The sequence below is a fragment of the Narcine bancroftii genome, chromosome 10 (genome assembly GCF_036971445.1).
Source record: "Narcine bancroftii isolate sNarBan1 chromosome 10, sNarBan1.hap1, whole genome shotgun sequence".
Taxonomy (NCBI): domain Eukaryota; kingdom Metazoa; phylum Chordata; class Chondrichthyes; order Torpediniformes; family Narcinidae; genus Narcine; species Narcine bancroftii.
In genome coordinates this window covers 14822720-14835764 of record NC_091478.1, presented here as the reverse complement: position 1 = coordinate 14835764, position 13045 = coordinate 14822720, and the positions used below count along the sequence as shown (strand labels likewise).

At 38.8% G+C, this 13045-nt stretch overlaps 1 protein-coding gene across 3 annotated transcripts in view; it reads right to left on the bottom strand.

Annotated features, from left to right (window-relative positions):
- Positions 1-2692: 2692 nt before the first annotated feature.
- vwa2 (von Willebrand factor A domain containing 2) overlaps positions 2693-13045 on the bottom strand; it is a 126104-nt gene continuing 115751 nt past the window's right edge. For 2 of the 3 annotated variants that reach the window (XM_069899992.1, XM_069899991.1), the window contains exon 14: positions 2693-11572. In XM_069899992.1, coding sequence (XP_069756093.1) covers positions 11352-11572 — 221 coding nt within the window. In that variant the 3' untranslated portion in view covers positions 2693-11351. The remainder of the gene's footprint in view (positions 11573-13045) is intronic. The other variant, XM_069899993.1, reaches the window with a different exon arrangement.

Genomic DNA, 13045 nt, shown 5'->3' with positions numbered 1-13045 from the left:
CACCCAAGTCCTGGCAACATCCTCATAAATCTTCTCTGCACCCTCTCCAGCTCCAAAACAACCTTCCTGTAGCATGGTGACAAAAATTGAACACCGTATTCTAAATGTGGTCTCACCAATGTCTTATACAATGGTAACATGACTTCCTAATTTCTATACAGGTTAAAAACTAGTTCTATTACCTAGGTCTGTCTTTAATTTGAATTTGTATTTAAGTTGAACAAGTACATACAATCCTTATTTAGCATCAGTTAGTCAAATGTTTATCTTAGTAAATAGCATATATAGTATATAATTTACCTTTCTATGCATGGTCGGTAAGTGCTTCTGGCTGGACCTTTTGTCAAGACTCATTCGCAATGGGGATCCCGACCCAAAGTATTGACTGCCCTTTTCGCTGCATGGATGCAGCCTGACCAGTTGAATCACATTCCCTTTGTTCAGCTCAGGTGGATAACTTCGTTGGAGTGGACCAGACAGGCTGCTAGGTCTGTTTCTGTACTGTAAAACTCTTAACTCCGAATAAAAGCCCTTCTGGACTCATTGGGCTAAATGGTTTCATGTTATGTCTCAACAATTCTATGTAGCCGCTGAAGTCTATCTGTTGCTATCTGGAACTTGCTGCCAGAGGAGGTGGTGGAAACAAATTCGATTGCTACATTTAAGATACACTTAGATAAGCCCTTAAATTAGCAAGGCATAAAAATATAGACCCGAAGTGGGTAAATGCAATTAGTGTATATCGCAAAATGTCCATCATAGACACGGTGGGCTCTGGGCCCCATTTACTCTGTGACTCTCTGCAGTTTAATTGGGCAGCCTCCATAAATCCCTTTAACATCAAATGGTTAGTCTGAACTTTTCCATCAGGTTCCCACAATTTGCATATTTTCTCAGTGTTTCAGGTGGGCCCGTCTGATGGACTGTACTCCTGCCCCCTAGCCCAGTTTTGTGTTCATAAATGTTCTTTTTTTCCTGAGCAAGTAGTTCACCAGCAGCGGTAAACTTTCAATGTGTTTCTCTGACAACTAAGAAAATCTATTTCCACTTACAACATTAATCACCTTGGACATTATTTGGCCTTTTTAAATTTGGGGAAACACAATATTGTTAAAATAAATCAGAGTGGTTTGCATTTCTGTGGAAAAGGGGCTAAAAGTAATGGCTGAAGCAACATGGCTATGCATCTATGAGTTTAGGTTGACTCTTGATCGCACTCTATAATTGGGACCAAAAGACAATTGGTTACTGAAAATTTGGTCAGCCTTGATTAGATCCAGCTGCAATCTGGTTTCATCCCCATTTATTTTATGTTTTATTCCTGTGTGAACCTATTCACTACAATTGCAATAGAGAAGGGCAGGGGCTGGAGTAGTAAAGCTTTCGGCAAATTGGGCACTTTATAACAGCAACAGATCACCCCAACATGGTTTCGTTATTAGCAAACATCTTTGCAGATCTGCATTTCAATATCCTCAACATGGATCATCCAGTCCTTAACTTCCACATCACCCAAAGAGATTTTCTATCAAACACCTTCATTTTTCACTCATTATAAATGGGGGTTGTATAGTTTTTCTGAAGTTATGTGGGAGGAATGGAATATTCTAAATAAAAGACATTTCAGAGAGAAGAAACTAAGCAGCACGCAAATCAAGACTGTCATTAGTATTGCAAGGAAAGGATCTCCAGTTCAGCACGTTGGACATTCCTGAGTTTACGTCCTGCAGATAAGTTCAAAACTAAAGAGGACTGAAGTTGAAACTCTACATGGCACTTGGATGAGGGATGACAGGCAAGCAAGATGTCCTTAGTTGATGTTTGAGAGCCATTTTTCCCAAAGGACTAAATGAGGAACAGGAAGGGCAACAAGTCTGCAAAGAGCTTGGATTTATATAGCAGAAAGATTTAAGTCCTACATTTGACTGACAAGGTGCATCCATTCATCTGAGATAGATATTTATAGAGAGGAAAGTAAAACTAACACAAGAGTTCTTAAAGCAGGGGTGTCCAATCTTTGACCTTAATGTCAGAAATGATAACCTCTGCCTACCTCATTCATCGTCACCAACACCTAATGATCAAGTCAGCTCAATTCCATGACGTAGTTTCTCCCACTTGATAGAAGCTTGGGAAGAAAACAGATTTGCTGTGTCCCCAATAATAATTCCACAACCCAAGCACCAAACAACATCAGCAGCATTGCAAATTATGGGAATATATATATATATATAAACAATTGATATACTTGAAGCCAAATATGCCTGAGATTGTCTGATCTTGGAAGCCAAGCAGGCTCAGGCCTGGTCATTACTTGGAGGGGAGACTGCCTAGGAACACCAGGAACTGTAGGTTTCTGTGAGGGGCACTGGACAAAGTGACAACTCCCTATCTGCCTTAGGGTAGACAAAGTTAAATAATGTTACATTCTAAATGTGACAGTAATGGTACCTTACCTTTGAAGTCTTGCTGAGGTTCCAGGATATCTAAATATGCCATGAGAGACAAGGGTATATTCTGCGCCAAACTGTGGATATAGGTGTTTGGTCATTTCACCCAGTCTCAGCATGACAAGATGTCTCTGAAGGGAATCTCTTTCTCCTATCATTAGGGGGTGCCGGGCTCATGGTGACACTTTGTTTGCCTTATGGTAGACAAAAGTTGAAATATATCATGTATATTACATTTTAATGTATTATTATGTGACAATAAAAGGAACCTTGAACCCAAGAGCTCAGTTTCTAACAGAATTAGTGATTACTACTTACATCTTATTGATGCATAAGTGCCCAGATTTTACATAACTGCTCAGTGAGTGAATGAAAAGTAATCAAATGAGATAAAGTTTAAAATTTTATGTCACATAGCCAAAGCATGGCTATATTTAAAAAAATCTATGAAATCACTTTAAACCCAAGCCAAAATGCACAAATATCAAAAGATTACAACACAAACTTTATCTAGACATTGTGGCATCCCGGCACACAAGATGGTGGTCGAACGCAGCAATCCCACAAGGCCAACTAAATGGCCTTTCTCCCCGGGCTATGGGCAACTACGAACACGGTCATTTTCACTGGAAGCGGTGGGATAATTAGTCCCAGCAGGCCTCCATAAGGCAGAGCAAACCATCCAATAAACCAGTACTGACTGTACCTACCTCGTGTGTGCGTGTCTTACTTCAGCGCCCTGCTGTAACCTGCACTACAACACTGCTGGGGCACTAAAAGCAGGAAGTTAGCCAGGTGTTCGGAAGATTACATTTAACATTAAAATTACAGAAGGTAACATCAGGTAATGTGTTCTATAAAAATGTAACAGCACAGTCATTAAATTACATAGTCCTGGTTTACAGGCCGAAAAAGACACCCATCTGTTGCCTGTGGAATTTATAGACTGAAGTTATTAAGGCATTTGATGAGTCTATCCTTTACATGCACGTGGCCAGCCTGTCAGTTTTCCCCTATATTATGACCGGATCAGTACTATAATGAATTGTGGATTTTGGACCCTGGGCTCCCTCGTTTCTGGCGCAAATTGAAAGTTTTTGCAGCTGTGATTCAATATCCAGTATTGTTTCAAAAATGAAAATCTGTAGCCAAGTTTAAGCTGCTTTTACTTGAGGACCTGAATCTCCCCAACAAGAGAATGCCCCTTAAATGGAAACCCCCCCTCAGAGATAGAAACATCAATATCTAGAGCATTTATTATCAAAAACTATAAGGTTTCAGATTTGTGGGGCTTAAATAAACATGTCACTGGCATCTTAATGGATCTCTCATTTGCCCTTATTTAATTTGTACTTTTCTCTATACCTTGTGCTATATTTTTGTACTTTCTCCTCTATATTCTGCACTACGTATACTTACATGGTTGCTTATTTATTTGTTACTCTTGCACTACACCTGCTGTCAACTTGCCTGGAAAACAAGCACAACTCAACTTTTAACTGCATCTTAGTGGACGTGACAATGACCAGTTCTCTTCAGTTCTCCCACACAGTCAGCTGGGCCCTTTGAAGTGATGTGTTCAAAAGTAGAATCAATGGTTCCATCAATGCATTTTCAAGCCAGAATCACAACATGGATTTCTTATGCAAGGTTTCTATGTCATTGGGATTACTTTCTGCAATTCTGCCCTACATATATATATATAAAAATCAAAGCTCATAAAACAAAAGAGTTTGCTGGATGAAGGGCACCCTCTGGTGTTGTGATTTTAAAAAATCTTTTGGTATTTTACAAACTGCTAAAATACATGCTGATACAGGAGCATCAGAGCCAGTACCTCCAGGCTGAGGAACAGCTTCATCCCACAGACAGTGAGAATGCTGAACGACCAAAGGAACTGCTCACACTAACCATCTGAGACTTTAATACTCATGAAACAGTATTTATTTGTATACTTGAATACTTGTGCGACATATGTATTGTTTATTTGTACGTGCGTTATGTCTGGATGAGTGTCTACCTGTTTTTGCGCCAAGGACCAGAAACCACTGTTCTGTCAAGTTGTAATCGTGCAATCAAATGACAATAAACTTGGCTAGACCTGAATTGGTAAATTGCTTGCTAACTGCAAATCCAATGCACTTGAAAAATTATAAACCATATTGGGCTAATCATGGCACAATCAGTAAAATTCATATGGCTAACATTACCAGGGCTATTAAAACATGTTTACAAGCTTCTACCTGCACATGGAGAAAAAAAATCAGCTAAATGCACAGTAACGTTAAATATACTCTATGGTATAATGATTGCAATACACATTCTTAACAGTGCAGTGAACTAGAGCATATTTTAAAACAGGTTTTTGAACTACATCTGTTGAAATTGGCTAATCTAACATGGCTCACCCCTTCCACCTGCCTCTAAGGTACTTTCCAATGACCCATTCAAAAGGAAACAGAACTATTGCACCAATGCACCAAGGGATGTTTCTCCAGAGCATTATCTGCACTGCCGATTGATTCAATTTCTCTTCCACTCAAAGATGGCCCACAAGTTCTCCACAGCAAGATCTCTTACTCAGAACCCACAGTTGAAAAATGCAGAGTAAATGTTTGGTTTTGCTGGGGTTTTCTTGGGTCATCCTGCCAAATAGAGTACTTTACTGGTATACTTCGGCTAAAATATTTCAAGAAGTCCAGAGTAAATATGCTCTTGTTCTAACCTTCACCGTTTCCTCTGCACAAGCTGGTACGTAGTGCTTAAACTTGCAGCTAGAGCTGATTTAGAATGCCTCTCCAAATATTTAGCTTCATTTTGTTTCACCCATTCACATGTTTTGTCAATATAGTTCATTCAAGTAATTGAGAAATTAGTAAAAGAATATTGCGATGGACAAGGATGCAGAGTTTTGGAGATACTTAAAATGTTCTTTTCGGAACAGAAAATGGAAATTTGATGTTGAAAATTCTGCAGTTCATTGATAATTTAGATGACAAAAACTGCCCCCAATGGACTATGGAACATGATTCCCATAATCCCCAAGAAACATTTGCATAAAACAGGATTATTTTCCCTATGGTGTTCAACATTTAAGATGTCAGCAAAAAAAAAAAAAAATAAACGAGAGGACAAATGAGGCAGCAGTACTTTACATGGGGACAAACAGTTCATGAAATTCACTGCTTGAAAGGAAAATGTAAGAAAATTAAATATTAACATTAAATTAATTGTGATAAATTTTTGAAGGAGAACAATTGCATGATCATAGGGAACAGGAAAGGGAGTGCCAGCTTTCCTGGAGAAACCAACATGTAATCTGCTGAATCAACTCTTTCCTGCTGAACTCGTACAATTCCATCATTTGAAAATAATCGTACCTGGGATGTACACTATGCATAACCTAACCAGTATATTAAAAGCAAAAATGAAACAGATTTTAAATCAATACTCCTTATTGGCCCATCAATTACAGAAGACGTCCAACATCATGCAACAAGGAATTAGCAAAAAAAAATGTTGCAAATACAAAAATGAGGCAGATAAAGTATGCAATTAAATCTTGTCGACCTTCCTGTGTGGGCCTTGCCTAGTGTTCATAAACAATAGACACTAACAGCCAACAGTTACATTTAAAGTGTGTAGTTTTAAAGTTTTGTGCAACTTGCCAACCCACTTTTGGCTGAATGCAGTGACTATTGTACTGTCAGCCTTGCCAGGGCCACACAAGCAGACTAGGTTTGTCTGTATACGTTGTGCTGAGGAATTTGAATAGCTGCAGGGTATCATCCCATGGGGGTTTGCCGATGATGAAGGAAGATCAAAGAAACTGTATGGATTATCTTTAAACAAGGCCACACCCCTGGGAAAGAAAAATCCTTGCTTTAAATGGATTTCAACAGCAATAAATATTTTTTATAGAAACCCCTCACACATTACAGATGAATGTTCAGGATTGCACTGCTCAACAGGAAAATTGTGCCTTTATTTTATTCCCTTTGATAGGTTGGAAAGAATTCCCACATATAAAATTGGCAAGAGTAGTTGCTTTAATTCCAAAAGCATTGATCCTTGTGCTCTGTATTATAAAGCATTTCCTTTTTCCTTGTTAACATATTTCTTACCAGAATATTTATATGAAGGTGAGGTTATAGTTGCCCTGGAGATAATCTGTTGATGAAATCATGGATTAAAAGATTAACAAGGAATGTTATGAAGTAGAACATAAACAGGGAATGTTAAAGTTATGAAAGCAAAGCTGTAAAGGGTGGCCAGCAGGTCAGACCACTCAAAGGGAGGGCGAAAACTAGATTAATATTACAAAAAAATTAGTCCGTTCAGATAAAAAAAGAGAAAGCAATGACCTGAAGATGTTGAATTCAATATAGAGTTCGGAATGGTGCAACATGCTCAGATGGAAGAAGTTTCTTTCTCGGCTTTCAATAATTAAATGAAAATTAAAACAATTGCGGATAAGATTGGTCAGTTTGTGGACAGCGTGAATATTGGCAGAGTTACTGACATGGTGGAGCATGGTCTTCACCTGCAGAGAGATAGCAATGTGTTAGTGAAATGGGTATAAATGCCAGGTGGAGTTTAATGCAGGCAAATACAAGGTCATGGGTTTTGGAAGTAATGATGGGGTGAGGACGTAGATCGTAGGGCCTCAGGAAGTAGAGAGGTACAGTGTGATTTAAAGATCTTTGAAGATAGCAATACATGTGGATAATGTGTTTAAGAAGATGAATAGGATATTGGCCCTCATCACTTGTGGCATTGAATTCAATTATAGGAAGGTAATTACTCCAACATTATAAAACATTGGTCAGTTCTTACTGTGTGTAGCTCTGGTCACCAAACTATAGGATGGATGTCATAGGATTGGAGAGGGTGCAGAGGAGATTTGTCAGAATGATGCCTGGGATCAGGCAGTTAAATTATGAGAGATTGGAAAATCTAGATCTGCTCTTCCTTGGGCACAGAAGGTTGAAAGGGAACATGATCAGGGCACATAAAACTATGAATTATGGATAGGGTAAGGAGTGAAGACACTTCAAGAGGGAGCTTTTTTTTTTAACCTGGATGGTAAAGAAGTGGAATGCACTCCTTGAGAAAGTGGTTGTAGCTGGGTCACCAACTACATTGAAGAAGTGTCTGGATGTGCAATTGAATTGCCTATACATAAGGTTATTAACCAAGTGCTGGGAGAAGAAATTAATACAGAAAGATGCCCATTGGAAGAGTTGGGCAGAATAGCCTGTTTCCACACTTTATGATTCTATAACTAAAACAATTAGAATAAAGTACATTTACCATGTATTACAGTTCGTTGTTTCTTTTTTTAAAGAATAGGTAACATCATTGCTGTTGTAGAACCACTGGTTCTGCTAAAAATGAGTAGCTTGCTGACATCGTGTTGTGCAGAACAAAGATTAGTTTATACAGGTATTTGGTGGTGGTAGATTGTGAAGGGAAAACTGGAAGTCTCTGCCGCAAGAATAAGGTGGAAAGCTAATTAGAAAAAAATATTCCTGTGGTTTTGCTGTGTTGACAGTTTCCTCAGTTATGCATTAGCCAGATTGCAGGGAGTCTTTGGTAATTGCAGGTCTAACCTAAGTCTTGAGGCACAAAGCATGTAGCATGTTATTATTTTCGTCTTTTAGAAGCATGTGCTTGGTATACACAACCCGGTTGTTTACTGCTAAATTTATTGCTTTTAACATCTGGTTCAACTATGAAAAGAATTTCTACCCTGCCAGAGTAACATTTGGTACAGATTTTCCCAGACACACAGTTCATCCACTTGAAAGAATAAACCAAGACAGATTTTATTTCACCTCTTACAATTTTGACCCAAGTGCTGCTTACCTTTGCTGGCAATACTGTAATTAACCAAAAAAGGCCAAAGTACTTTCCTTCTTTGGCCTTTATAGTGAATACTGCCTCATCAACCACAAAAAAATGCATCAATAATAATGAGGCTTCAAGATTATGCCCTCTATTTTAATATTGGAAAAAGAGAGGGAACCATTACACTTGCAGTCTAAATACTAGAGCAGCTAATGACCAAGTTTTTAAAAAAATGTATTGATTTCTCACACTTCAGTACATCACCTGAACTTGCATCCTTCAGTTTGACACTTGGACCTTTTACAAGCCAGCTTGATTTGATGAATTTCTTAAATATATAAAGCAATGAATAACAATCTTGCTGCAGTACATCTGAATATAACAAATAAATATAAAATGTACAAAGATTAATATCAGATTTTATGTATGAAATATGTTAACATGAAATTATATTGACAAGTTATTAATAGGAATATATTTTCAGCATGAACTTTCTCAGACCAAATTGAGTACAAATTAGGTCATAAGAAGGCAATATATTTATAGTTTTAGTTAACTGATCATAATTTAATTTTAAACATGAACATTTCTCCCAATTAAAATTATAAACTTTGGCAAGAATTTGTTCTATTCCCTTCACTTAAAAATGACAGTTTAGTTGGTTCTCCAGTCACATTTAATTTTAGGATTAATTAACCATCAAAAGGGATATTAACTCATCTGCTTCATTCATTACATCTTGATAGTTAGTCTATTTGTCTTGGGATGAAGAAAGAATTGAGCTATTCACTCCAGACCACTGCGCTCCCTCCTGTCAACTGGGAGACCAGGGGAAGAATGGGAGACCGGGGGAAAAAGAAAAACAACAAACTGCTGGAGAAACTCAGTGGGTCAAGAGGAAGAGGAATTCTTGACATTTTGGATCAAAATCTAGCATCAGGACTGAGTGAAGAGAGAAGGTATCCTAAAAGAGAGAAAATAAAGGGGTGGGGGGGGGGGGGAAGGATGAGAAAGGAGCCAGTAGCCATTGAGCGATGATGGACAGATGGAGAGAGCTGGGGAGGGATGGAGATTGGAAACAGAGGTTTTAAATTTAAATTTAGATATACTGTGGATCTGTGTCCAACTTTAAGCAGCATATCTTTTGAAATTCAGAAAATCTCTGGAAAGGGGAGATTAACAAATTACACAAATAGAATAAAGGAACAGGGATTCTTATTTCAGTCAAATTTGGGGATTTGACAAAGGTCTTTAAAATCTTAAAGAAATAAATTTAATTTTTAATTTAATTTAGACATACAGCACGGTGACAGGCCATTTCAGCCCACGAGTCTGTGCTGCTCAATTCACACCCCATTAACCTACACCTCCGGTACGTTTCAAACAGCCGGAGGAAACTGAAGCCCCTGGGGAAATTCATCCTGACACAGGGAGAACGCACAAACTCCTTACTGCAGCATGGGATTCGAACCCCAGACCCGATTGCTGGCGCTGTAAAGATGTCGCACTAATTGCTACACCAACCGTGCTGTTGGTGAATGAAAGCGGAGAATGAGAAAAATAAGGATAGATGGGGAGGGGGAAGGGAGATGGTGAACATGGCAGGCTACTAAAGAAGTACACAAATGATACCGGTACTGGAATCTAAGACTACATTTCATCCTGCATTGCCATAGATTGGTGACGTTTACACCAAGATCTTACTTCTAGTTCCATCTTGCCATATTAATTATCTATGTGTGTCACGTACTGCAATTTCGTCATCTCTGTAAATATTACCTTTGTCTGATAACAATGGACAATGAAGATTTTGCTTCCTGACCAGTTCTCAGTGTATTTTATGGATTTTTGGGCTACTGATCGTGAAAATGACTGTAAAATTTTCCCATCACTTACAAATTTTTAGACACAATCTATTTTTGTGATTTCCTGTCATATTTTAAGTCTATTTCAAGCGTACGAAAGGATGAAGTGCAACATGTCATTGAAAATTAATTTGCATTTCACACTTGGACTTCTTCCCTGCTGACTTTGGTGCAGTCAGTGACGAACACGCTGGAAGGTTTTGTCAGATCATTGTGAACCTGGAAAAGCGGGATCAGGGGCAACTGGATCCATCAACGCTGGCGGACCATTGATGAACACCGACAGGAGAGGCATCAGATGCTTAGTTCAAATGAAAATCAGTGGCAAAATATTTTCAGGTCGGTTGATCTAACGCAGTGTGTCAGTATCATTTAGAATGCATGGATTCCGTCCAAATCATTTTTTTAGTGCCACTAAATTAAAGGAATGCCAAAGAGATAGAAACTGTTATAAAGGTCTGGGAATCAATGTCAATGAATAGCCATTGCACAAATTTGACAAATGTTTTTAAGCTGGCAGGAGGATTAATTTATTAATTTATTGCCTGCATGTATAAATCAGGATTCAATTTAAGAACCTTAAGCCCTTGGTTAAATCTCATATTAAATTTGTACCTTTGCCACTTTTCTGAAATGAAACCCAACTCTGTATGTTCAAAGGATCTGTCCTTGGCTTCACACCATTTGATCGTGAAGCTTGTTCCAAGCCTTTTATTTTAATGATAGCTGATTCAACAAACCAGAAGTTGTTTGGTTAAAGTCTGTGTAAGCTTGCAGTTAAATCACACCCTTTTTGATATTTAAAATGCATCATAGATCAAGGAACTCGTCAGTTGTGAGAAAGCCACTCACTTACTTAATACAGTAGTGAATTAAGTCTTCAACTTTCTTTTAGAAATGATTCTGAACCCATAAAACCATGCTGTGCTAAGTGAGTCACAGTTAAGTTAATGCTACAATGAATGGGCTAGCTTTGAAAAATACTCTTTTGGATGTAACAAAAGTTAGAACAGTTCTTGCAGTGAGGACTTTTGGCAGTAAATCTAAAGTACAGTCAAATCATACCTTTATAGTTTTCCCATAAGAAACATGGGTCGCTTCTTAACTTATTATTTGTCATTTTTGTCTAAACTTTTGTTGGAACTGAAGAGAGTACCTGTACAGGCATTCTGAAAGCAGCAAGTAGTCATTGAGGGTGGGGTTCTTGATTGTTATGCCATCTTTGATCACGAAGTATGTGAAATAGGAAAGGCTGAGTCCTATTAGTGTAATGAATCCCCTTTCTTTTGGTGTCTGTGTTTTTGCGAAATCTTTTCTCCCTTCTCTTTAAATGCCGTGTCTTCCTCTGCCTGCGCTGCCTTCTGTGCATCCTGGGGACATCTCCACGTGGTTCTGGATTTGTAATTCCTATAGGTGGAACAACAAAGACAGCTTCAGGTCTTTCAGATTTTAGTGAAATTCTCTTCCAATTTTGTAATTTGTTCCCTCGCCCACATCATGACACATCATGACTGTTTAAGGGGCTTCCTTAGTCACACCTTGGATAGATTAAAGAAGCGTTCAGCATATACTTGCAGGACAATAAGAGCCAGGATTTGGGAGCATTTTCAATTTTTCTGAAATTCAAAATAAGCATTGCATTTATGAAAACTGATAATATTTTTCATGAGTTTTGGATATTCCAAAAAGAGTCAGTGATATACAGGAAATCTAGTATAGATGCCATTTTTCACGCAGCAAGATCTCACAATCAGCCAAATAACCAGTTAGTCAAGACACAAACATTGACCAGCACATATAGGACAACCCCGTTTCTCTTCAAGATGCTGCCATGATATCTTTTACATTCATCTCCGAGGGCATTATAGTCAAAAATAGCACCAGCTGTAAAAGATCATAAGTTCAAGGGGGGGGGGGGGGGTGGGGAGGCCACAAGATATGTTATCCAGAGGCCTGATCACCACTTATGGTGCAACCTTTTGTGAGAAGACTACAAAGCCGAAGCCTCCAGCTTGCTAGCAACTAGGTGTTCAGTGGAGCATAATGAGGTAATGGTGCCATTTTAAGATGCAGGGTGAAGCTCAGATCAAGTAAAAAGCACCCCAATGATCAGCCGGTTGTGCCAATCAAGTAAGCTGCTTTGCCTTGGAGAGAGTTAAACTTTTGAAGCGTCACTGGAGACGTACCCATCCATGGCAACTAGTTGATGATCCCTTCTGTGGTTCCTACCAAATGATTCCCCGGAGTGACTCCCCATTGAGGGAGTATGGGGTTAGCCACTAGCTTTATCTGAGCATTGACAAAACCTTGATACCTTCAATGTAATTGTACATGGTCACTCATCTATCTACCTGCGATGCTGCTGTTAAATGCCATACAATAATGAGAGGAAATAATCTACACAAAATCAAAGATAGAACTACTGCTTGTGATTGACAATGATCCTTAGATTCACAAATACTATATTTCTGCAATTAGCTTCCTTTGTCAAAAACATTGCAGTAAAGATGGAGCAACTTGGGCTTTGGTGTTAGTGCATCTCAAATCAACACTCCAGTTTGAAGATGTAATGATATGGATTGTACGTAGTCATTGGCCAGTAAAGGTACGGGCTGGCCCGCCCCCTGATGATACTCTCCCCTGGACTCCTCCCCTGTGGCCTAGGCATAAAGGTCGAGCCACCTCTCCCTTCCCTGCACTTCTCTAGCTTGAATCCGGGCCAGCTGAAGTCTTCTGTACAATAAAGCTTATCGTTCCCCTCAGTCTTTGTCCTTGTGGTTATTGGGGCAACTGGTAGTGCCCATCAGAAGAGCAGTAGCCATTGCTATACTCAGAAATAACTCAGCAATTTGATACCCACCAATGGATGCCTTTTACTTT